This window comes from Haplochromis burtoni, unplaced genomic scaffold, assembly GCF_018398535.1.
Source record: "Haplochromis burtoni strain Fernald_Lab_line unplaced genomic scaffold, NCSU_Asbu1 Contig_8, whole genome shotgun sequence".
NCBI classification, from domain to species: domain Eukaryota; kingdom Metazoa; phylum Chordata; class Actinopteri; order Cichliformes; family Cichlidae; genus Haplochromis; species Haplochromis burtoni.
In genome coordinates, this window is record NW_024582369.1 from 4,544,756 (window position 1) to 4,562,624 (window position 17,869).

Sequence of the window (17,869 nt, forward strand, 5' to 3'; positions counted from 1 at the left end):
GGTGAAAACAAGCTTCCGTAATTATGAAAGAATTGCATGTCTCAATATAGACCCGATATTTCAAATTCCAATTCAAAGGTGCTTTATTAGCATGAAAGTCTCTAACACAATATTGCCAAAAAAGTCAAAGTACAATTTAACAAAATGATCACAATTTATTTAATGAAAATGTATTTAACGAGATGTTCCCCTTTTCATAACCGGTGTTTATTGTCAGTCATTGTGACCTGTTTATTTTTTTTTCCCCTTTTTTGAATTTCAGCAGCTATGCCAATAGTTTTCATATTGCTTTTAGTTTAAAATAATAATTTCACTTGGACTTGCACTTAAATGTTGAGCACTGTGGGCTCACATAAAATATTGTAGTTTGAGCCCACTCCACGTGTACTTATTACTACTCAAAATAGCCATCTTTGTATTGAAATGGCCAACAACACCTAACTTAAATTATTCTAATTATTCTATTGTCTCCTCATGTTGATATCAAAGGTAGCCTCCTCCCAGAAGGTCTGACTCCAAACATTCTTTCATGACCTTTCAGAAATCACTGAAGACAAATAAAATACAATCCTGTTTCCAAAAAGTTGGAATGCTTTGTAAACTATAGCCATAGAAAAAGTAATGGTTGAATTGATTGGTACAGAATTGAAATTATTGATCTGATAGTACAAAGAAAATGAAGAAACACAAGTATTGCCTTTTTTAATGCATGCTCACTTTGAATTTGATAACAGTGAAATAAATCTGCTTACGACTCGTCACACTAGAGGTCAGTAATGTCATGGAGTCTCGGTATGAGGGTGTAAAAAGAGGAGAGGCTGCTTCAATGCACATAGGATGGGACCTTGGCGAAGGCACCACAAATACTTAATGATATGCACAGATAACGGGAGCAGCGCACCTTGATTATTTCAGCAGGACTATGTTAAACCACACATTGACACAGAACTATTTAGCAATTGAAATGAAGCAAATATGGAGAAGCTCTGTTTTCATTATACACAACAAATTTTAAAAGAGTGAAGGTGTCCCCGTCTCAGCATGATTCAAATTCAGAATGAGTACATGTATAATTTCGAAGTCACATTTCTATTATTCATTTATTTTGAAATTTAAATTATTTTCATTCCTTGTGTTCCATTTATTCTAGTATTTTATTTACAGTGTGCCAACTCTCTTGGAAACAGAGACCTTCACGAATGCTTTGGCACATTGGTGACTTCGGGGTCGAGTTGTGCCGAGCTGTTTAAGGATGGGAGAGTAGCAGAGTGGATTTCTAAGCATCTCACAGGTTCCTAAGTTTCCTGCCCCACCAAACGGCGATGGACCATTCTTATTGTTTTGTTTTTTTTTCAAAACCCTGAATGCTTTATTGAAAATATGCATACATAACACTTTCCCTACACAACAATACAAAACAGTACAATCACTTTTGTAAATAACACATTGAACGTAAATCCACACATTTCCCCTTCCCGCCCAAACCCAAGGAACTTAGAGATGCTACTGTAAGCCCTTAGTATCCCCCACCCACCACCTCTACCTCTGAGAAATAAGACAGTTAAATCAGAAACAAGTCCCTTGGTAAACCCAAGACAAAAGAACAGAGCAGACACCAGGTTGCATACAGACATAGCATTTGCCACCAGCAGGTGAACGATGGGTTTTACTGGAACTCTTATTCGGGGTCTTGGTGTGTACCGTTTGTCTCAAGTCTTCTGAAATGATGCAGGGTGTGGAAGAGGAGTCCATTCTATGGTCTAGGAGTCAAGATAGAGGTTTTCAATGTGTGAATATCAGATCAACACATACACAAGTGCCTCAAGTAAATTTGGCTTTGATGTGGGGTCAGAGAAGTAGCCACTGGCAATCTACAACGGCACGCCGAGAGGGATGATCGGTCGCGTACACAGACATGCGATAAAACAAGATTTTCACATGAAGGAAACTCTTTAAAGGCGAGGGGTGGATAGATCAAACCTGATTTGATTGTAGGTAACACACTTCCTACGACTCTTCTCACTCCTAGGTGCATGAGTGTTACTGTGCATATTATTTTATTTTTTGTGATAGTGGTAGAAAATATGCAACTGAATACAGATGAACAAAATATATTTAAAACATAAAAGAGTTAAAAAGGGTTATAAAGATTACAACAAAAACAAAAAGGACTCCAAATGTCTGGTTATACTTTAATATGATCATACAGAGAAAGAGATCAACCAAAAAAATGATATATGAACAACAAAAAAAAGGAAAAAAAAAATAAGTAACAAAAAAGTCCAATAAAAACAGACAGAAAAGCACTGTTTTGAAACATTTCACTGTATATCAGTCTGTAGCAAATAGTCATTACATACCCTCGAAAAGGGAGGAAGAAAGCTTTGAATGGTGCACTGACCACTGAATAACTTGGCTAGAGAGTGAAGTGGGGTGCGGGGGTTAATGCTGAATTCTCTCTAAGCTCGACAGCGGTACCCTCGAGAAGAGGCTGCTACGCCTTTTGAGAATGAGGGCGAGCTTTCAAAAAGTCAAAGACAAGCCACTGCTTTTTAGATGCATAGAGGCATAGTAAGGGCTTGCTTCCTTTAAGCAATCTCCTATGTAGGTTACGTCTTCACCAATGTAACATTTTAGGCTGGGAACTTCATGGATTTATGCCATTGCTGTATGTGCAAGAGAGCAGAAAAGACTACTCAAAGTGCAGTTTGGGGGAGGGGGGGTGCTGCCGTACATAGTGAAGGTTTGTGTGCAACTGTATAAACAGGAAGGCAGTCTGTGTGCGTTCCTAGGATTGCAACAACACTCCCTAACTGTGCGCTCGAAGCGTGGATCTGGGTACTGGTGCCTCTCCTCTCTGGGGCTGTCCTACTACACGTCCATTAATTACAATCATTAACTTCTCATAAGAAATTACTCTTTGCTAATAACAACACTTTACAGCTTTTTGGAAACATGTCTCGCTCGAATTGCTCTTTTGAAATTTCCTTTTCCTCCCCAAACCCACAAAAAGCAGATGTCACTGGTTCAGTGTCGCTTAAATGCCACGTGGTAGGGAGAAAAATAAAAGAGAAAAAAAAAATCTGAATGTAAAAATTAAAGCCCCAGATTAAAAAAAACAAAACAAACAAAATGACTTTCTTTTACAAAATGGCTCTCAAGTATTCTTTGTTCCACAGATAGAGGTCCCTATGGGGCTTTGGATAACTCAGAACCGGTTTTAAAATCCTCTTTACAATTTTAACATGGGATTAGGAGAATTGGAGAGAGGGTGGGGGTGGGGGATTATCTGCTGGTGCGAATTGAACACACATGCATGCACGCGCGCACACACACACACACACACACACACAAAGCACACGCCAATTAAATCTGCACTCAGTAACGTCAGCTCTCATACTAATGTGTGCATGCATAATCGCTCATTCACTCTCACACTCACACAGAGGAGGAACAGCAGTCACTGATGTGCATTAAAAGTTGCACTTTTCACATCTGAAAGCATGTCTCTTGAGAAAGGTCAAAGTGTATGTCTTGATAGTGGAAACGCCACCTTATCAACAACGAAAGACCCACCCCTCCCTTCTCCCAGATGATATGTGAACTGTGAGTTCCTCTGTCCTCCTCTTAGGCAGATGTAATGGAGTTGTGCGGTAGCTAGCTCGACAGACTGTGTGTGTGTGTGTGTGTGTGTGTGTGTGTGTGTGTGTACTGTCAGTTGGAAACAGAACAGCAACTGTCCTTTAGCAGTTAAATTAAGGAATAAAAAGATTTTATTTTCCTAATGTTGAGAAACAAAAAGTGGAATCTTCACACTAAAGCTTTCCAAGGGCACTACTTGCTAAGATTCACCTCTTAAATGAGAATAAACCCTATGACTATCATAAAAAAATCCAACATTTAGCATAGCCTTTTTTTTTGTCTGTGTTTCAGCTGGTCAGTCAATGTTTCCACTGTGGACTTTCAGCCTTTGTCCAAAAGATTGAATGTTAATATAGCAAGAAAGAGGGGGAGAGGAAAACATACATACAGAATAGTTGCTATATCCCACCTCTATGCACCATCCTCCCCCAGCAAGACCCCACCCCAAGTCCATGGAGACATTATACAGGTAACGTGAGAGACAGACAGGCACACAGATGTAGTCCAGTGAGCAGACGGCTGATCTGCGGTGTCTGTCTGGAGGCATCACAGGGACTTGATGTGCTCCAAGCTCCAGGTGGAGGTGGGTTTCCTGGGAAACTTGTGAGGACCTGGCATGGCTGGTGACCACGCAAGGACATGGAGGAAGAAGGGTTTGCTTGGAAGAGGAGAACAGCCATTACAGCTCTCCAGGGAGTATCCCGCTGGGCGCCGACTCATTTATCAGGCCTTTAGGTCAGAATTGGATTTCGGATGAAGACGAGTTTTCGGTCAGTCTTCACACTCGCTATTTTTTTCTAGGCCAGTGAGGAGACAATTTTCTTCCGTATGTTTTCTCTTTTTTTGTTGGTTATTCTTCTCTTGCAATATGTGGATGCTGGGTTTTCTTCGCCCATGAATATTGTGTTTTACTGTGGGATGTTGTTTGTTGTTAGAGACACGGTTTCTGCTCTATTAGTGACCATCAACTGTCCATGTGACTGCAGTTTTCTGAGAAGGAAATAAACATTTAGTAGATCAAAATGGTGATTTGAGGAGAATTTTAGCATAAATCAACATGAACAAAAACAAAAACAAAATAAAATCCTGTTATAACCAACAGTTATAACTACCGTTGAGCCCATCTGCCTCTTGTGATTCGAGGAAGGGTGCAGGGCCCCAGATGCGTACTGTGCCGTCATCGGAGGCAGAAGCCATGAGGCTTGGGATGGCCGGGTTCCAGCTCACACAGTTAACGGTGCGCGTGTGGCCTGTGAGCTCAGCGATAGGAAGTTCACCACGCCGATGCCAGATGTATACTTTGTGGTCTGTGGCAACAGATAAAGAAAGCAATAAAACAGGTGGAAGAAAACAGGGTTCGAATTGTAGGGGAATTAATGTAAAAGACAACACCGATCGGAATTTAGAAAGTTTAAAGAAACTGAATGAAAGGAAGAAACATTTCACCATATTTCACAAGGAAATATGGGGAAAGGGTGCAGAGGAATGAAATACAGGAAAGGATCTGGGCTGGCTGGGAATTGGCTGCTAAGGGCTTTAACCATCCTAATTAAGGCATTTAAGTTACTTTTCACAAATTAGTCACTACTATAATGGTGATCAGAAGTCATGCAGAGCTACACGCAGAAAGGACACTGGACCAGAAAACATTACACTGAAAGAAGACTCATACAAACATAGTGAAAACGTGGCCATTTATTCCCACAGCACTCTGACTGTACCTTCGCTGCCACTGGCAATGAAGTCTTCGTTGTGTCCTCCAAAGCAGGAGTGGATTGTGTAGAAGCCCTGGGTAACACCTTGGTACTTCCTTACCAGCACCCGGTCCTGAAGGTCCCACAGGTGCACTCCCTACAAAAAGGTGTAGACCAACAGACTGTAACTACTGAAGAATACTTTACACAGTTTAGCAAAACAAAGCAGCCATGCATTTTAGCAGGACTGATGCTGTAAAGAGCCTGAATTGATCAGTAGCTTACCTGAGTTGCTACATTTAACAAAGCTAATCTTCCGTTCTTTGAAACAGTAAAAGACATGATAGGGTGGTCCTCCTGAACTCTGTAAAGGACATGTGAACAAGACAGCCTGTCAGGCACTGTGATGTGTGATGTAACTGATAAGTATAACGTGATATTTTAGAGCAAATACTACAGACAGCTGTAGAGTTCCTAAAATTCGGGAAGAGTTTGTTGTGGTATTCATCCGTTTTAAAGTGAAACCATAGCTATAAAAGGAGCACTGCTCGGCATCAGAAGAGATCAACTCCAGCAACTACCATGATTAGCGATTCATTACACCTGGATTAGCCCCTTGAGAAAAATGGCACATGTCAACAATATTTCATGTAGGTATACAACAGTGCAGGGGTGAGGAGTGCTGACACATACATGTTTCTGTCCGTAAGGTCCTCAAAGTTGTATCCCCGGATACGCTGGTGGGTGTCTGAGGCCAGCACTATCCTGCCATCGTTCAGGCACCACAGGCACTGCACTCTCACACCCTCCCAGGAGTCTAACAAGTTGCCATCCAGGTCCTGAAATACACACATCAGAGAAGAGAAACACTGAAACAGCATAGTATGGCAATCATACTAAACTCTTACTCCCATTGGATGCTTACGAGGGGAAGCACTTGTTGTTTGTTTGTTGTTTCTCTGTTGTGAAGTGGTTTAAGTGGTTTCTGTCATATTTCAGGCCTGCTTCCAGGACAAAATGACCGATTGTGAAACAGAAGCTAGTGGGGTTGATCAGCTTATGAGGGGAAACCTTTGGGAAAAATCCCAAACTTATTCCAATGGTCAAACCACATCTTTATTCATATATATCAAGGTGTCAAAACTCTTCATTAAAAGGTACAGGGAACCACCCTGGGAGGGGAAAGACCTGCTTAGTCACAAAGCACACACAGATAGCTGTAGATCAACTGTGAAAAACATATTTTTATGGGCTCTTTCAGTAAGTTGGATAGAAAAATCACAATACTGAAAGAGCCTATGATTGTTTGAAAACCTGATTAAGGTCATCCCAGCATTTCAAAAGACGTTTAACAGCTGCTAACACAACCAAATCTCTTTTCCTTTTCTCTCTCTTCCCCAGCACGCCATTATGAAAACATGCCAGGAATTCAGCACTGATTAACAGAAGCAATGATAACAAGATAAGATATGCTTTATTTAGCACCAAACGTGGAAAAATTGTTACAGTAGTTAAAACTTAAGTTAAATTCAACAAAAATATAACAAAATAGCTGAGATGACTAATTAATTATTTTCAAGAAAAAAAAAAAAAGGTGAAAAATTTGACGAAAGCACACAAACTAAAAACAACTGTGCATTAGACATAGAGAGAGAATAAAAAAATAATTAACTTACACACTGATAAAACTGTCCCCTTTGTCCTCCAGTGACAAAGCGCTTGCCATCAGGGTTCCAGGCCACGCTGGTCAGACTATCTTCATGGGACTGGGACATTTTGGTCCGCAGCTCCCCCGTCTGGTGAAGAGGGGGGATTGACAGACCGAGTGCAAATCAAGAGGAGAGAAAATGGGGGAAGGGAGACAGCGAGAAGAAATATTAAGCAAGAGTGGGGGAGGGTTGAGTAACAGGAAAGGAAACAGAAGGGGATCCGTGAAGCGGAGAGGTCACTGAGTACACACAGCACATTACAGAGTATCTAAGGCAGGTTATCCAGCACACGTTTCCTCATTTTGAAAAAGAAAGATTTTGAGATTCACCAATGTATGCTTTTCTACACAACTGTACTCTGTTCTCTGCTGTTTGAAGAGGTAATATAGCATTAAAGTTAACAAGTGAAGCCACCGTGCATCAACCTTACCTGAACATTCCAGAGCCAGAGCTCGGAGCAGTCATCCGGTCCGCAGGCGATCAGGTAGGTGTCATCGGGACTCCAGGCTAAGTAGGAGACGCCGTATGCATGACCCTCCAGGGTTCGCAGCAGCTTCAGCTGGTGGGTCTCCTACACAGATAGTAAGAGGACAAAGAAAAACCCTGAGACACAATATGGACTGGGCCCTTATTTGTGGAAATTAAAAAAACAACAACAACAAAAAAAAAAAACAAATTGTCAAGAGATTTTAAAGTCTGAAATTAAAATACTAATAAAAAACCCCAAAACTTACTGGGTCCACTTGCCAAATTATGACAGTAGTGTCTTTGGAGCCAGTGGCTAGCTTGGTGCCATCATTTGAGAATTTGCAGAACCACACCTCATTACAATGCTCAGTCAGAATCTGTTGAGTGTAACATGGGAACTGCTTCCTGTAACACACACACACACACACCCACACACAAGATGAAAAAGTTAAAATCTTAATTCAGTCATCCATTTAACCCAGGTCCAGGTGGCCGGGGCAGCCGTCTAAGCCTTAATCACCTCGGTTGTCTCCTTTCACTGCACAGAGGCAGCAGCTCTACTTTGAGCCCCTCATGCAAAGCAGAGCTCCCACCAGCTCTACAGCCCACCTAAAAGAAAAACACTTGGCTTGTTGCCCATCACTTTGTAGCTAACAGTTGGTATCGCTAATCCTTACACTTGTAAGGACACCTTTTGAAAGAATCTTGGTTCTGTTCCTTGTATTCTTAATCCTTTAGTTGCTACCCACAGCTGGTGCCCACTGGTGAGGGTAGGATCTACCAGAAAGTCATCAGCTTTGGGCTAAGCCCTCTCTTCACCACACAAAGCAGTCACAGTGCCCAGATCACTAGTTTCTGATTGATCTTTCTATCCATTCCACCCTTGCCCCACTCATGAAGAAGCCTGCAAAGTTCTTGAACTCTTCTCTACTAAATGGAGCGAGTCCCCTAAAGGATTTGGTCATATGCATTTTCGCAGGTCCATAATATGCATGTAGATTTATGGGGAAAACTCCAACACACCCTGTACTATCCCCTGAGATCGACAGTTGGCCCAGTTTCCATATTCTTCTTTCCGAACCGGAGTTTGAACTAATGCTTAGACTCTCCTGGCCAGCACCACTGCACTGAACTGTGATCCTCTGAAGATGTAACACACCCACTGCTCGCCCTTTATAAAGAGGTCAATCCTCAGTCTGCCAATCCAAAGGCACTGTTGGTGACTTTTGTGCATTGTTCCAAGGGTGTGTGAACAAAGACAGAGCAACCAGAGCCTTAAAGAACTTGAATTTCATCTTCCCTTCATTGTGTCAGTTAAAACAATCGATTTTAGATGAGCCACAGCAGTAAAACCACTGACCGGTTGTGAACAACAGTGATTATCTGCTGGAAAATCCTGGATTTATCCTGGATATTGCTTTGACATGTACCATCTACTTAAACATTGGTGCACACTAAACACCCCACTCCCTCAACCTATCAACTTCACCCTATCTCACATTACAAAAGACTTAAAGGATCCTTTGCCAGTGTCAACGTTCCAGACACCAGAGGACACCCCCAGAGGCTGCATGTCCATTCCCTGATGAGCTACAGGTGTTTGGGACATTACAATACACAGCAAATAAATAGGAGAGAGAAAATGCGACAGGTTAAAATATACGAAGCATCAAGGTACAAAAGAAAAGAAGTAGTGGAGACATAGTAGTGGAGTATGTCATTAAATCAGCTGACTTCCACTCCAAAAACAACATTTAGAATCACAAGGAGCTCCAACATTTTGGTTTTATAACAACAAGAGTAAAATATTACAGTTTTATAATTTAGCAAAGTCTGGCGTCTCGGAGACAGTGCAACATGCTAGCTTTGCAGTACCAACCTGCTGCAGACGTGATCAAGGAGGAGAGAGACCGAGTCCAGGTTATTGTCCAGCTTGGTGTTATGATAAAGGCAGCGGTCCCTCTGCAGCTCCACTGCTTGCCGGAGCAGGGTGTGCAGTCGACGAGGGGGCAGCATCACAGAAGGAGGCAGGTATGCTACAAATAGAGAGGAAAAAACGGATCATAGAGATTCACAGCTGTACATGGAATATGCCCCCACACACACACACACACACACACACACAAAAATAAGACAACATCTGTTAGCTGTACAGGGTCAGTTATGGAAATGCCTCCTCACTTTGTAGTTTATCCAGCAGCCTGCAGCGTGAAGCCGTGCCCTTGCCCTCCCACTCTGCCTTGGCCCTAAGATCCTCAGCATGGCTACACATTAGGTACCTGAAACAACATACAAGAACGCAGTTTAAGCAAAAAACACACTGAGAGGACATCATAACATCCATGAAGGATTATTACCACTTTAAAAAGACATCTTATCACCAGGAAGTAAACAGGAACTTAAAATAGTGATAAGAATGGCCGTAAACTACAACCATTGACAACTAAATACAGATTTTAACTTAGACTAAATTTAGCAAACTTTCTGATGTGGTAAATAAAGCATCCTGAAGGGTCTAAGATGAACTTGTTACATTCAGGTATTTGATATTTTTTAAAAAAAAGAGCTGACTAACATTTGCAGATCAAGCAAAAAGATCCATGATTGTTTTATTACTGGAGATAAAACAGTAAGCGTGTCAAGACCTGCACTGTGAAAATTACTACTAAAATCATTTACCATATAGACGTTTTACAGTGAATTCAACAGCTTAAGCTTCATTAATTATCATAATGTAAGACAATTTAATATTCCCTTAATTATTAGCAAACAATATTTATACAGGTGCAGATTTTGGTACAAGTAAATCACCAAACAGGCGTACCATTAGCATCTACAGGACTCTCCAATAGCTATATGGGTGGTTAGTAGGTGTGTATTTGTGCAGACAGGGTGAACATCCTGATGATGGCTATAAGCCAGAGGTAACATTAAACAGTACCCGCTGAGTACGTGGATGCGATCTGTGTTGTACTTGAGCGGCGTCAGCTCTCCCCGGAGGACCTGCAAAGCCTCCAAGACTTTTCCGTCCTCCAGGTACTCAAGGTACTTCTGCTGCAGCAGCAGGAACTTCATACGCTGAGTAGAAAGAAGAGAAGCACAGGTATAAAGAAGGTAATCTATAAACACCAAAAACATACAGGAGGAAGAAATAAATAGTAAAGAACAGCAGCAACAGTACTCAATTCCAAACGTTCAATGCACCAAGTCTCCCATAGCTGCAAATATCAAAACAAACAAGGCTGGCGCCAGCTAACAAAGCCTTCATTCTAATTTTGGGAAAAGGTTCAAACATCAAACATTAAAGAGAATATATAATTGCATGATAGGATGCATCAATAAATGCATTACCCAGCAAGCAAAGATTTCTCAGGAAGAAAACATGACTGCCAGAGCCAGAAACCCCATCCAGTTTTTATAACTGAAAATAAGTTAGATTAAAAATATGAAACTATCTATAATAATAAATGAATAAAGACTCGCACAGAGGTGTTCCAAACTACAATAATATGTGTTCTGTGTTGCAAAGTACTTTTTAGGAATCTCATGTAGCTAAAGCCACATTATCACCCAAGAGCAGATGTCCCCATCCCATAGTAACATTCTTATCATAATATACAGATGAAAAAACAAACAAACTCATTTAGATATTAACATATACTGAAAATATCAGAAAAATACGCCAACAAAAATAAGATGTTTCCTGACCTTGTCCAGCAATGGCATAAATTCTTATTAGCTCTTTATAACATTTTACAATCAAAGTCAAAAATAAGTGGCACCGATATATGCATCTGCACAGTGAAAATATGGAATACTAATAAATAAAATAAAAGAAACGGCACAACAACAGATCTCTGTTCAAACCTTTTGGACTCAGATTGTAACATTTAACACTTATATGCTTCCCTCCATAACAGAAATGCATCTGCGTGACTACACCTTCAAAGAGGAAGCAATACTCATACACCTTGAAATACTTGGCAACATACATCATACTGGATTTCTAGCTGAGGAATAAGAAAGGCCTTTTGTGTGCTTCACCCTATCAAGCAATTATGCATTCTTTTTACTGAGTGACGTTTAAAGCTCACCTGGTTATCATTTATTGTTGTTTTGAATTACGTGGATAATGCCTTCAAGCTGAAACATGTTTCTTTTTTGTACCACAACAATGAAAACCATTTATCAGAGTGTACTGGCATTCTGTTTGTAAGGAGAAAATAAAAGAATGACAAATAAGCTTAAACTACTGCTTTGACACTGACAGGGAGTGATTTTAACCATATATATCAAGACAGCTAGTTTGCATAACTTTATCATAAAAAAGGATAAAGTACCACATTTTAAGGAAGCAAAAAAAACTAAACATTCCCATTTAGGATATATGACACTGATACAATAAAACTCAAATTAGTGGTAGAATATAATTTAAAAAAAAATCAATTTGTCATTATTAGAATATATTTGCAAATATGCAGAGCACATATGGTAATATTAACATCACCATTTCTTTTATAGTGTTTACACATTGCTGCAGTTTAGCGATGTCATGCGATGCGGTGTTAAGCGCCTCCATCCTATCTCAGGTATGCAAGTACAGCAAGCACACTCATATCGACTACACAAAATCCACCCACATAACTCTGTAAATAAAGAGGGCAGAAACACACATCTCAGAGTTCTCCCCCTTAGGCCCGTGACACGAGCAAACTGTGCTCCAGAACTGTTGTGAATGTCATGTTGACTATGACAATGCTAATCTCAACTCAAGAACTAAAATGGCGTTATGAAAGAAAAAAAGAAAAGAAGAAAAAAAACATTAAAAAGCTACATCCATTTTCACAATAACTCAGCAGGGAATGGCTGTTAGAAACCTTATGACACAGAGCAGCAGGCACTTGACTCTGAAGTATTTTTGGAGCTCATCTTGTTGCTAATTAGCATGCTAGCTAGGGATAATTAGTCTGAGCTGAGCCTCATTACCAAACTGATACTGTAAAGTATTTACTCTCATACTAATCTTCACAGGAATAAATGTTTGTGGATCAGTGGTATTCAATATTAAAGGCCCTGATAGATGTACTTTGTACTGCAGAAATACACAACTGCAGTCTTTTCTGTTAAATACTGTAGCTGACATGGATATGTGCTCAATGTGCTGTTAAATGTATACATATTTAATTCTTTTAAACCATGTTCTGTAATGGAAATTCTTGATCTCTCATATCTGCTCCCAGTATTGACTGACCTGGCAAAAACAAAGCTGTAGTAGCAAGAATCAAACCAAAACATAGCTTTTAAATCTATTAATAATAATAATAATGATAATAATAATAATAATAATAATAGATTGCATTTATATAGCGCTTTTCGGGGCCCTCAAAGCGCTGTACAATTCCACTATTCATTAACTCTCACATTCACACACTGGTGGATTATTAGTTATAATCAATGTAAAGACACTATGTAAAAAAAACAAAACAAAAACCCAACAGCATTGCAATGTGGAGTCACACTCTGCTCAAAAACAGTATCCAGTACACTACTCTAAATCTAAATGTGGATTCGCTCCTTCTTGTGGCGCTGTCCACAACAGGAATCTGCTCTATAACTGTGTCATTCTGGAAAGTCCAGCTGTGCCTGCTAACTGACTGACTGTCATTCAGTCCAGTTCAGGTTTGGGCAAAGGGAGCTTACCACAATAGCATTGGGAGAATGCATCAATGCTCTCAGTTCGTTGAGATCATTCTCAGCCTGCACCGAAACAAAAGGAGGGTGACAGAGGGGAGAGAAAGAGGGAGAAATCGTTAGCTCAGCACTTTCCATGCATGCACAAGAAAAAAAAACAACCCAAAAACTAATTATATAAACAGTGATACAGATTTTATGGTCACCTAATCTATAAGGCTTTGACAATGCAACTGTGCAGTGATCAAAATGTAAAGGACAAATCTCAAAGTACCAGCTACTTTTACCGTTTTGTAGATAACTTTATGGAATCAAAACAAATTGCTTGTGTATTAGTCTAATTTTGACTACAGGTGCTGTAAACCAATGTAGGTTCGTTACACCAGGAGATTCATTTCTACCGGCATTAACACTTTTATGGGTCTGCTGTAAAGTGCTGGATCAAGCGCTAATAAAATAAACTGGCAATTTAAAAGCCAATTACATAAAGACGCCTTAATAAGCATTTTACTTCACCTTTAAATTTCTGTTCATTCTACTCAGCCACAGAGGGTTGTCCTGCGGGCTTCAACATTAAAAATTAAACAAGTTCATGCTGCTGGGTTTGCATAACTGTGCCGCGTACAGACTGCTGTTTGAACTCACCTATGTTACCACCTGCTGCTTTCATAAACTTAGCTTTGGTTGATAATTAATATGAGACGAGATTGATCTGAAAAGATACTGTATGTATTCTAGCTCTGCGTTTTGAAGTGAAATTTCACTGTCACATATTCCATGTTGCCCAGAATATTTCCTATTATGTAGTCACTGTAAACAAATACTAACCTTGTCCCACTCTCCTTCCATGACATGGTTGCGGAACTTGGTAGCTGAGGAGTGTTCCAGTCTGCAGCCTGATTCCTGCATCAGCAGGTCCACCGTCTGACTGCAGGGACACAGGAGGAGAGTGGAGGAGAGGAAGTTATCCAGATATATAATGATGAGACATGTGAAAAGAAAAAAAAGAAAAAAATCAAGGGCAAATGTGGTTTTCCAGCTATTAACAGTCATACCTGAAAATGTGAGCTCAGTCAGCTGACAAGTTAGCCCATCATTATGTTAAGTGACATTTTTTTAGGTAGGTTATAGACCTTTTTCCTCACTAGTCATTTATGTCATTATGCCAATACTTTATGGTGATGGCAAATAGCGTACTGGGTGACAAGACGATATTAATGTTTGTGGCCGACAGTAGGGAGAATATAATTTAATGGCTAACAATAACTGGGAGAAGCCGGTTGTGGGGCAGTTGTGTCACCCAAGCATTATTTGTGGACACCAACATGAATCAAGCTTCCACTGCGGTTGACATCACCCCCTTCGGCTCTGTCAACAGTGAACCATAACCATCTGTGCAAACACCATCCCTCTGCTAAACACACTCCACTTCCATAAAAGCTCCTGCAGAGATGTGTGTGCAAGATAATGCAAGTGAAATGGGTATGGGGGGGTGGCTGACACCTTCAGCATGATGACATCATTCTCAGGTATCAATGGAGTGGCGCAGCAGCTCTGTGTTGAGCCCGATTTCGATTGTATTTCCCTGGCTGAAATGTAGGGGCTCTGTTTCATACCAGGCAATTTCAACACCCCCCCCCCCCCAAAAAAAAAACCAAAACCCAAAAAAAAAACCTCATAGTAAACACAGCAATGTCTTTTATAATGCCTATAATGCTATACTTTCTCAGTTGAACACTAGAAATCAAACGACCCAACAGTGCAGACCACTGGCAGTTTGAAGATCACCATACACACGTTTCTTGGGAAAAAAACAAAACAAAAAAACAAACAAACCCTCATTTCTATAATTAGATTCAAACCAACGTTTCCATGTGAAACAGCTGGCAGAAAGCGCATTCCTCAGCCGCCATGAAGCCATCCGATTCTGCTCAGTTCGGGAACAAATGTCGCCCACAGTATTGACTGCTGACTTTAAATAAATACACGCTCCAATACATGCACGTCACTGTTTGTGACTGGCTGATGACACATTGCTCGGACACAGCAACAAAGACGGAAAAAATGAAGGCAGGAGAGAAGTTCTAACATTCGTGAGATAGCTGTGTAAAATGGTGCCTGATTTGATGAAATAAATAGTTCCAAGGACCCATCAAGAAATGCAAAGAGTGCACTAGGAATACTAAAATAACCAGGTCATATTTCATAACCCATACCCGTTATTACAGTGTCTTTCAGCATTACAAGACTTCTCCATGTACCTCTCTAAAAAGAAACCCCAAATGAAAAAAAACAAACGTGCTGCATTTGCAGACGAGCTACAAAAAGAAGAAAGCCACCAGAGTAAAAAGCCGACGTTGAAAACCCCGTGCACTAACCTAACATTTTTCTCCGCAATTGCTTTTTGCGCAATAACCTCTCAAACGTAAAACTCACGTCGTGAACTCGATCATTCTGCTTAAGTACCTAATTAGGAAAACTGAACCGTCTCCATTTTATATAGCTGAAAAAACCACAACAAATCTGCGATCCTTGTTTTGTGTGAACAAACGTTACTAATGTTAGATGATGTAATGCCTTTTATTCACTGCGAAATCTATAACATTTATTAATAGATCGTGACGTAACTGGCATTAAAAGGCTCCTACGAGTTATGGTGAACTCGTGAAACAGCTCTATGTTGAACTATGTTTTATCTTTCCGTGAACGTTTAATATCAAGACACAACACCTTAGCGCAGGCTACCGATGCTAGCTGTTATTGTGCAAGATGGACCCCTTCTTTCTACCAACTGCCGAGCTCACAGGCTAACTACCAACCCCATCCCCCCATGTTTGTGTCTGTCAAGCGCACTAATATCGCCTTTACCAGCTGCTATTTCGCAGTTTCACATAAAATCCAAGTTATACAGATTGCACTTCTTATGTTCGATGCTAAGGTTAACTGCCTTCGCGAGTTTTTCCTCGACTGACACACTGAATAAACTTACTTCAGTCCTAGTCCGTGGAGATGTTGCCCTATTAATCGTATGACATCTTCCTCCGCCTGCGTTAGTCGTTTCTTCTTTTTCAACGAGCCGACCTCCGAACTCGAGGCCGTAGAAGCAGCCGAAGTCCCCGTGCAAGGCCCTACTGAAGATCCATTACTGGTACCGACGTTATTACCGTTATCTGTGCTGGAGAGAAGGCCATTTGAGTGAGTTCCTCCGACCGAGGAGGACTCCCCGTTTTGTGCGCTGTTTAAGCAAGAGAGCTCCGAGGATTCTTGTCCTTGTCCAGCCCCGTTTGCCTGCATACTGCTGCTGAGGTTGTTGACAACACTTCGGTTAAAGTGGATGGCAGAGGTGGCTTGAGAGTATGCACCGCGTCCTAGGACAACTCCGGAAAGGCCTGTCAAAACTGCTGAAGCCCCGGGCTCTCCTGCTCCCTCCACCGCCGAGGCTCGGTGCTTCTTCCGCGGGGGCGGCGACGCTCCGCCGGTGTCCGAGTCGGAGGAGGAGGAAGCGGAGGCCAGAGTTTCCTCACCGAGAGCGGCCGTGGTTAGAAGCCGGCGAAGCTCCGGGTGGGAAATGAAGGTTACGCTTCCAGATCTGAGGCCTCGTTGTCAGGCTTAGAGCGTACTGTCACTGTGGAAGCTCTATCAGTTAGCCCGTTTTGTTGTTGTTTCTCTCAAAACAGCTGCAGCTCTAATGGAGTCCTGACGCCCTGACGTAACCGGAAATTCCTACACTACCAGGCTTCCGGGTAGAATTATAATCCATGGGTGGTGCATGAGAACCTAGTTAGCATAATAATGATTAAAAAACAATAACATTTCATATTAAAGTTAATTTTAGTGCTCCAGAGACTTGAAGTGTAATATATCCGGAATTTTGAATTAGCGTAATGAGTAAATCTAGTGTAGCTAGTCTACTGATCACTGGCTAACACAGTGACAAAATCAGTAAATGAAAATGTGTCCTCGATATCTTCGTATCCAAGGCCTAAAGAATGGTATAAAAGTTAACTTCATCACTAAAATACTATACACGTAATCGCGTTAAGAATAAAAATAAATTAACATAAGTGTTCCCACTAAGGTCCATCTATGAGATTTAACTTAAGCTAAGACTATGGGAGACAAAAAAAAAAGTGAATCAACCGCCATGTGTTATTTGTACTGTACTAATACGCTCTTTATTAGTTTGAATAACAACATAAGCCAACTATTTTCATTTAAACCTTACAGGAAAATTAGTTGACTTCGGCTGAACAAGGGTTTATTTTCTGGTATCTTCATAAGTGATTGAATTAATGAATCACTCAGTCAGAAGACTAGTAACCAGGCCCAAATAAACGTGAACTTCCAAAGTGGATCAGTGTAAACTTGTTCTTTCAATCCCTTTAGGGTTGCCACAGCAGATCATCTGCCTTCATCTCACCCTATTTCTCCTCTATCAAATCATCCCTCGACATGTCTTCCTTGGTTACATCCATGAATCTTCTCTGTGGGCTTCCTCTTTTGCTCGAGGCCTGGAAGCTCAATATTTAACACCCTTTGTACAGTATATCCACCAGCCCTCCTCTGCACATGTCCAAACCTTCTTGCCTCTTTAACTTTGTCTCCATACTATTCAACCTGAATTGTCTGATGTACCCATTTCAAATCTTGTCCTTTATGGTCAGT

At 40.9% G+C, this 17,869-nt stretch overlaps 1 protein-coding gene across 1 annotated transcript; it reads right to left on the reverse strand.

Annotated features, from left to right (window-relative positions):
• Positions 1–1,344: 1,344 nt before the first annotated feature.
• On the reverse strand, positions 1,345–16,932 carry wdr26b (WD repeat domain 26b). Its single transcript, XM_005914291.2, has 14 exons — positions 16,194–16,932; positions 14,033–14,132; positions 13,214–13,270; positions 10,455–10,591; positions 9,695–9,792; positions 9,393–9,549; positions 7,780–7,918; positions 7,476–7,616; positions 7,013–7,132; positions 6,030–6,175; positions 5,622–5,700; positions 5,364–5,493; positions 4,755–4,949; positions 1,345–4,632 (listed from the first exon to the last, which is right to left on the reverse strand). Exons 1-14 carry the CDS (start codon positions 16,496–16,498, stop codon positions 4,607–4,609), a joined length of 1,830 nt encoding a protein of 609 aa, XP_005914353.1. The 5' UTR covers positions 16,499–16,932; the 3' UTR covers positions 1,345–4,606.
• Between the last annotated feature and the right edge of the window lie 937 nt (positions 16,933–17,869).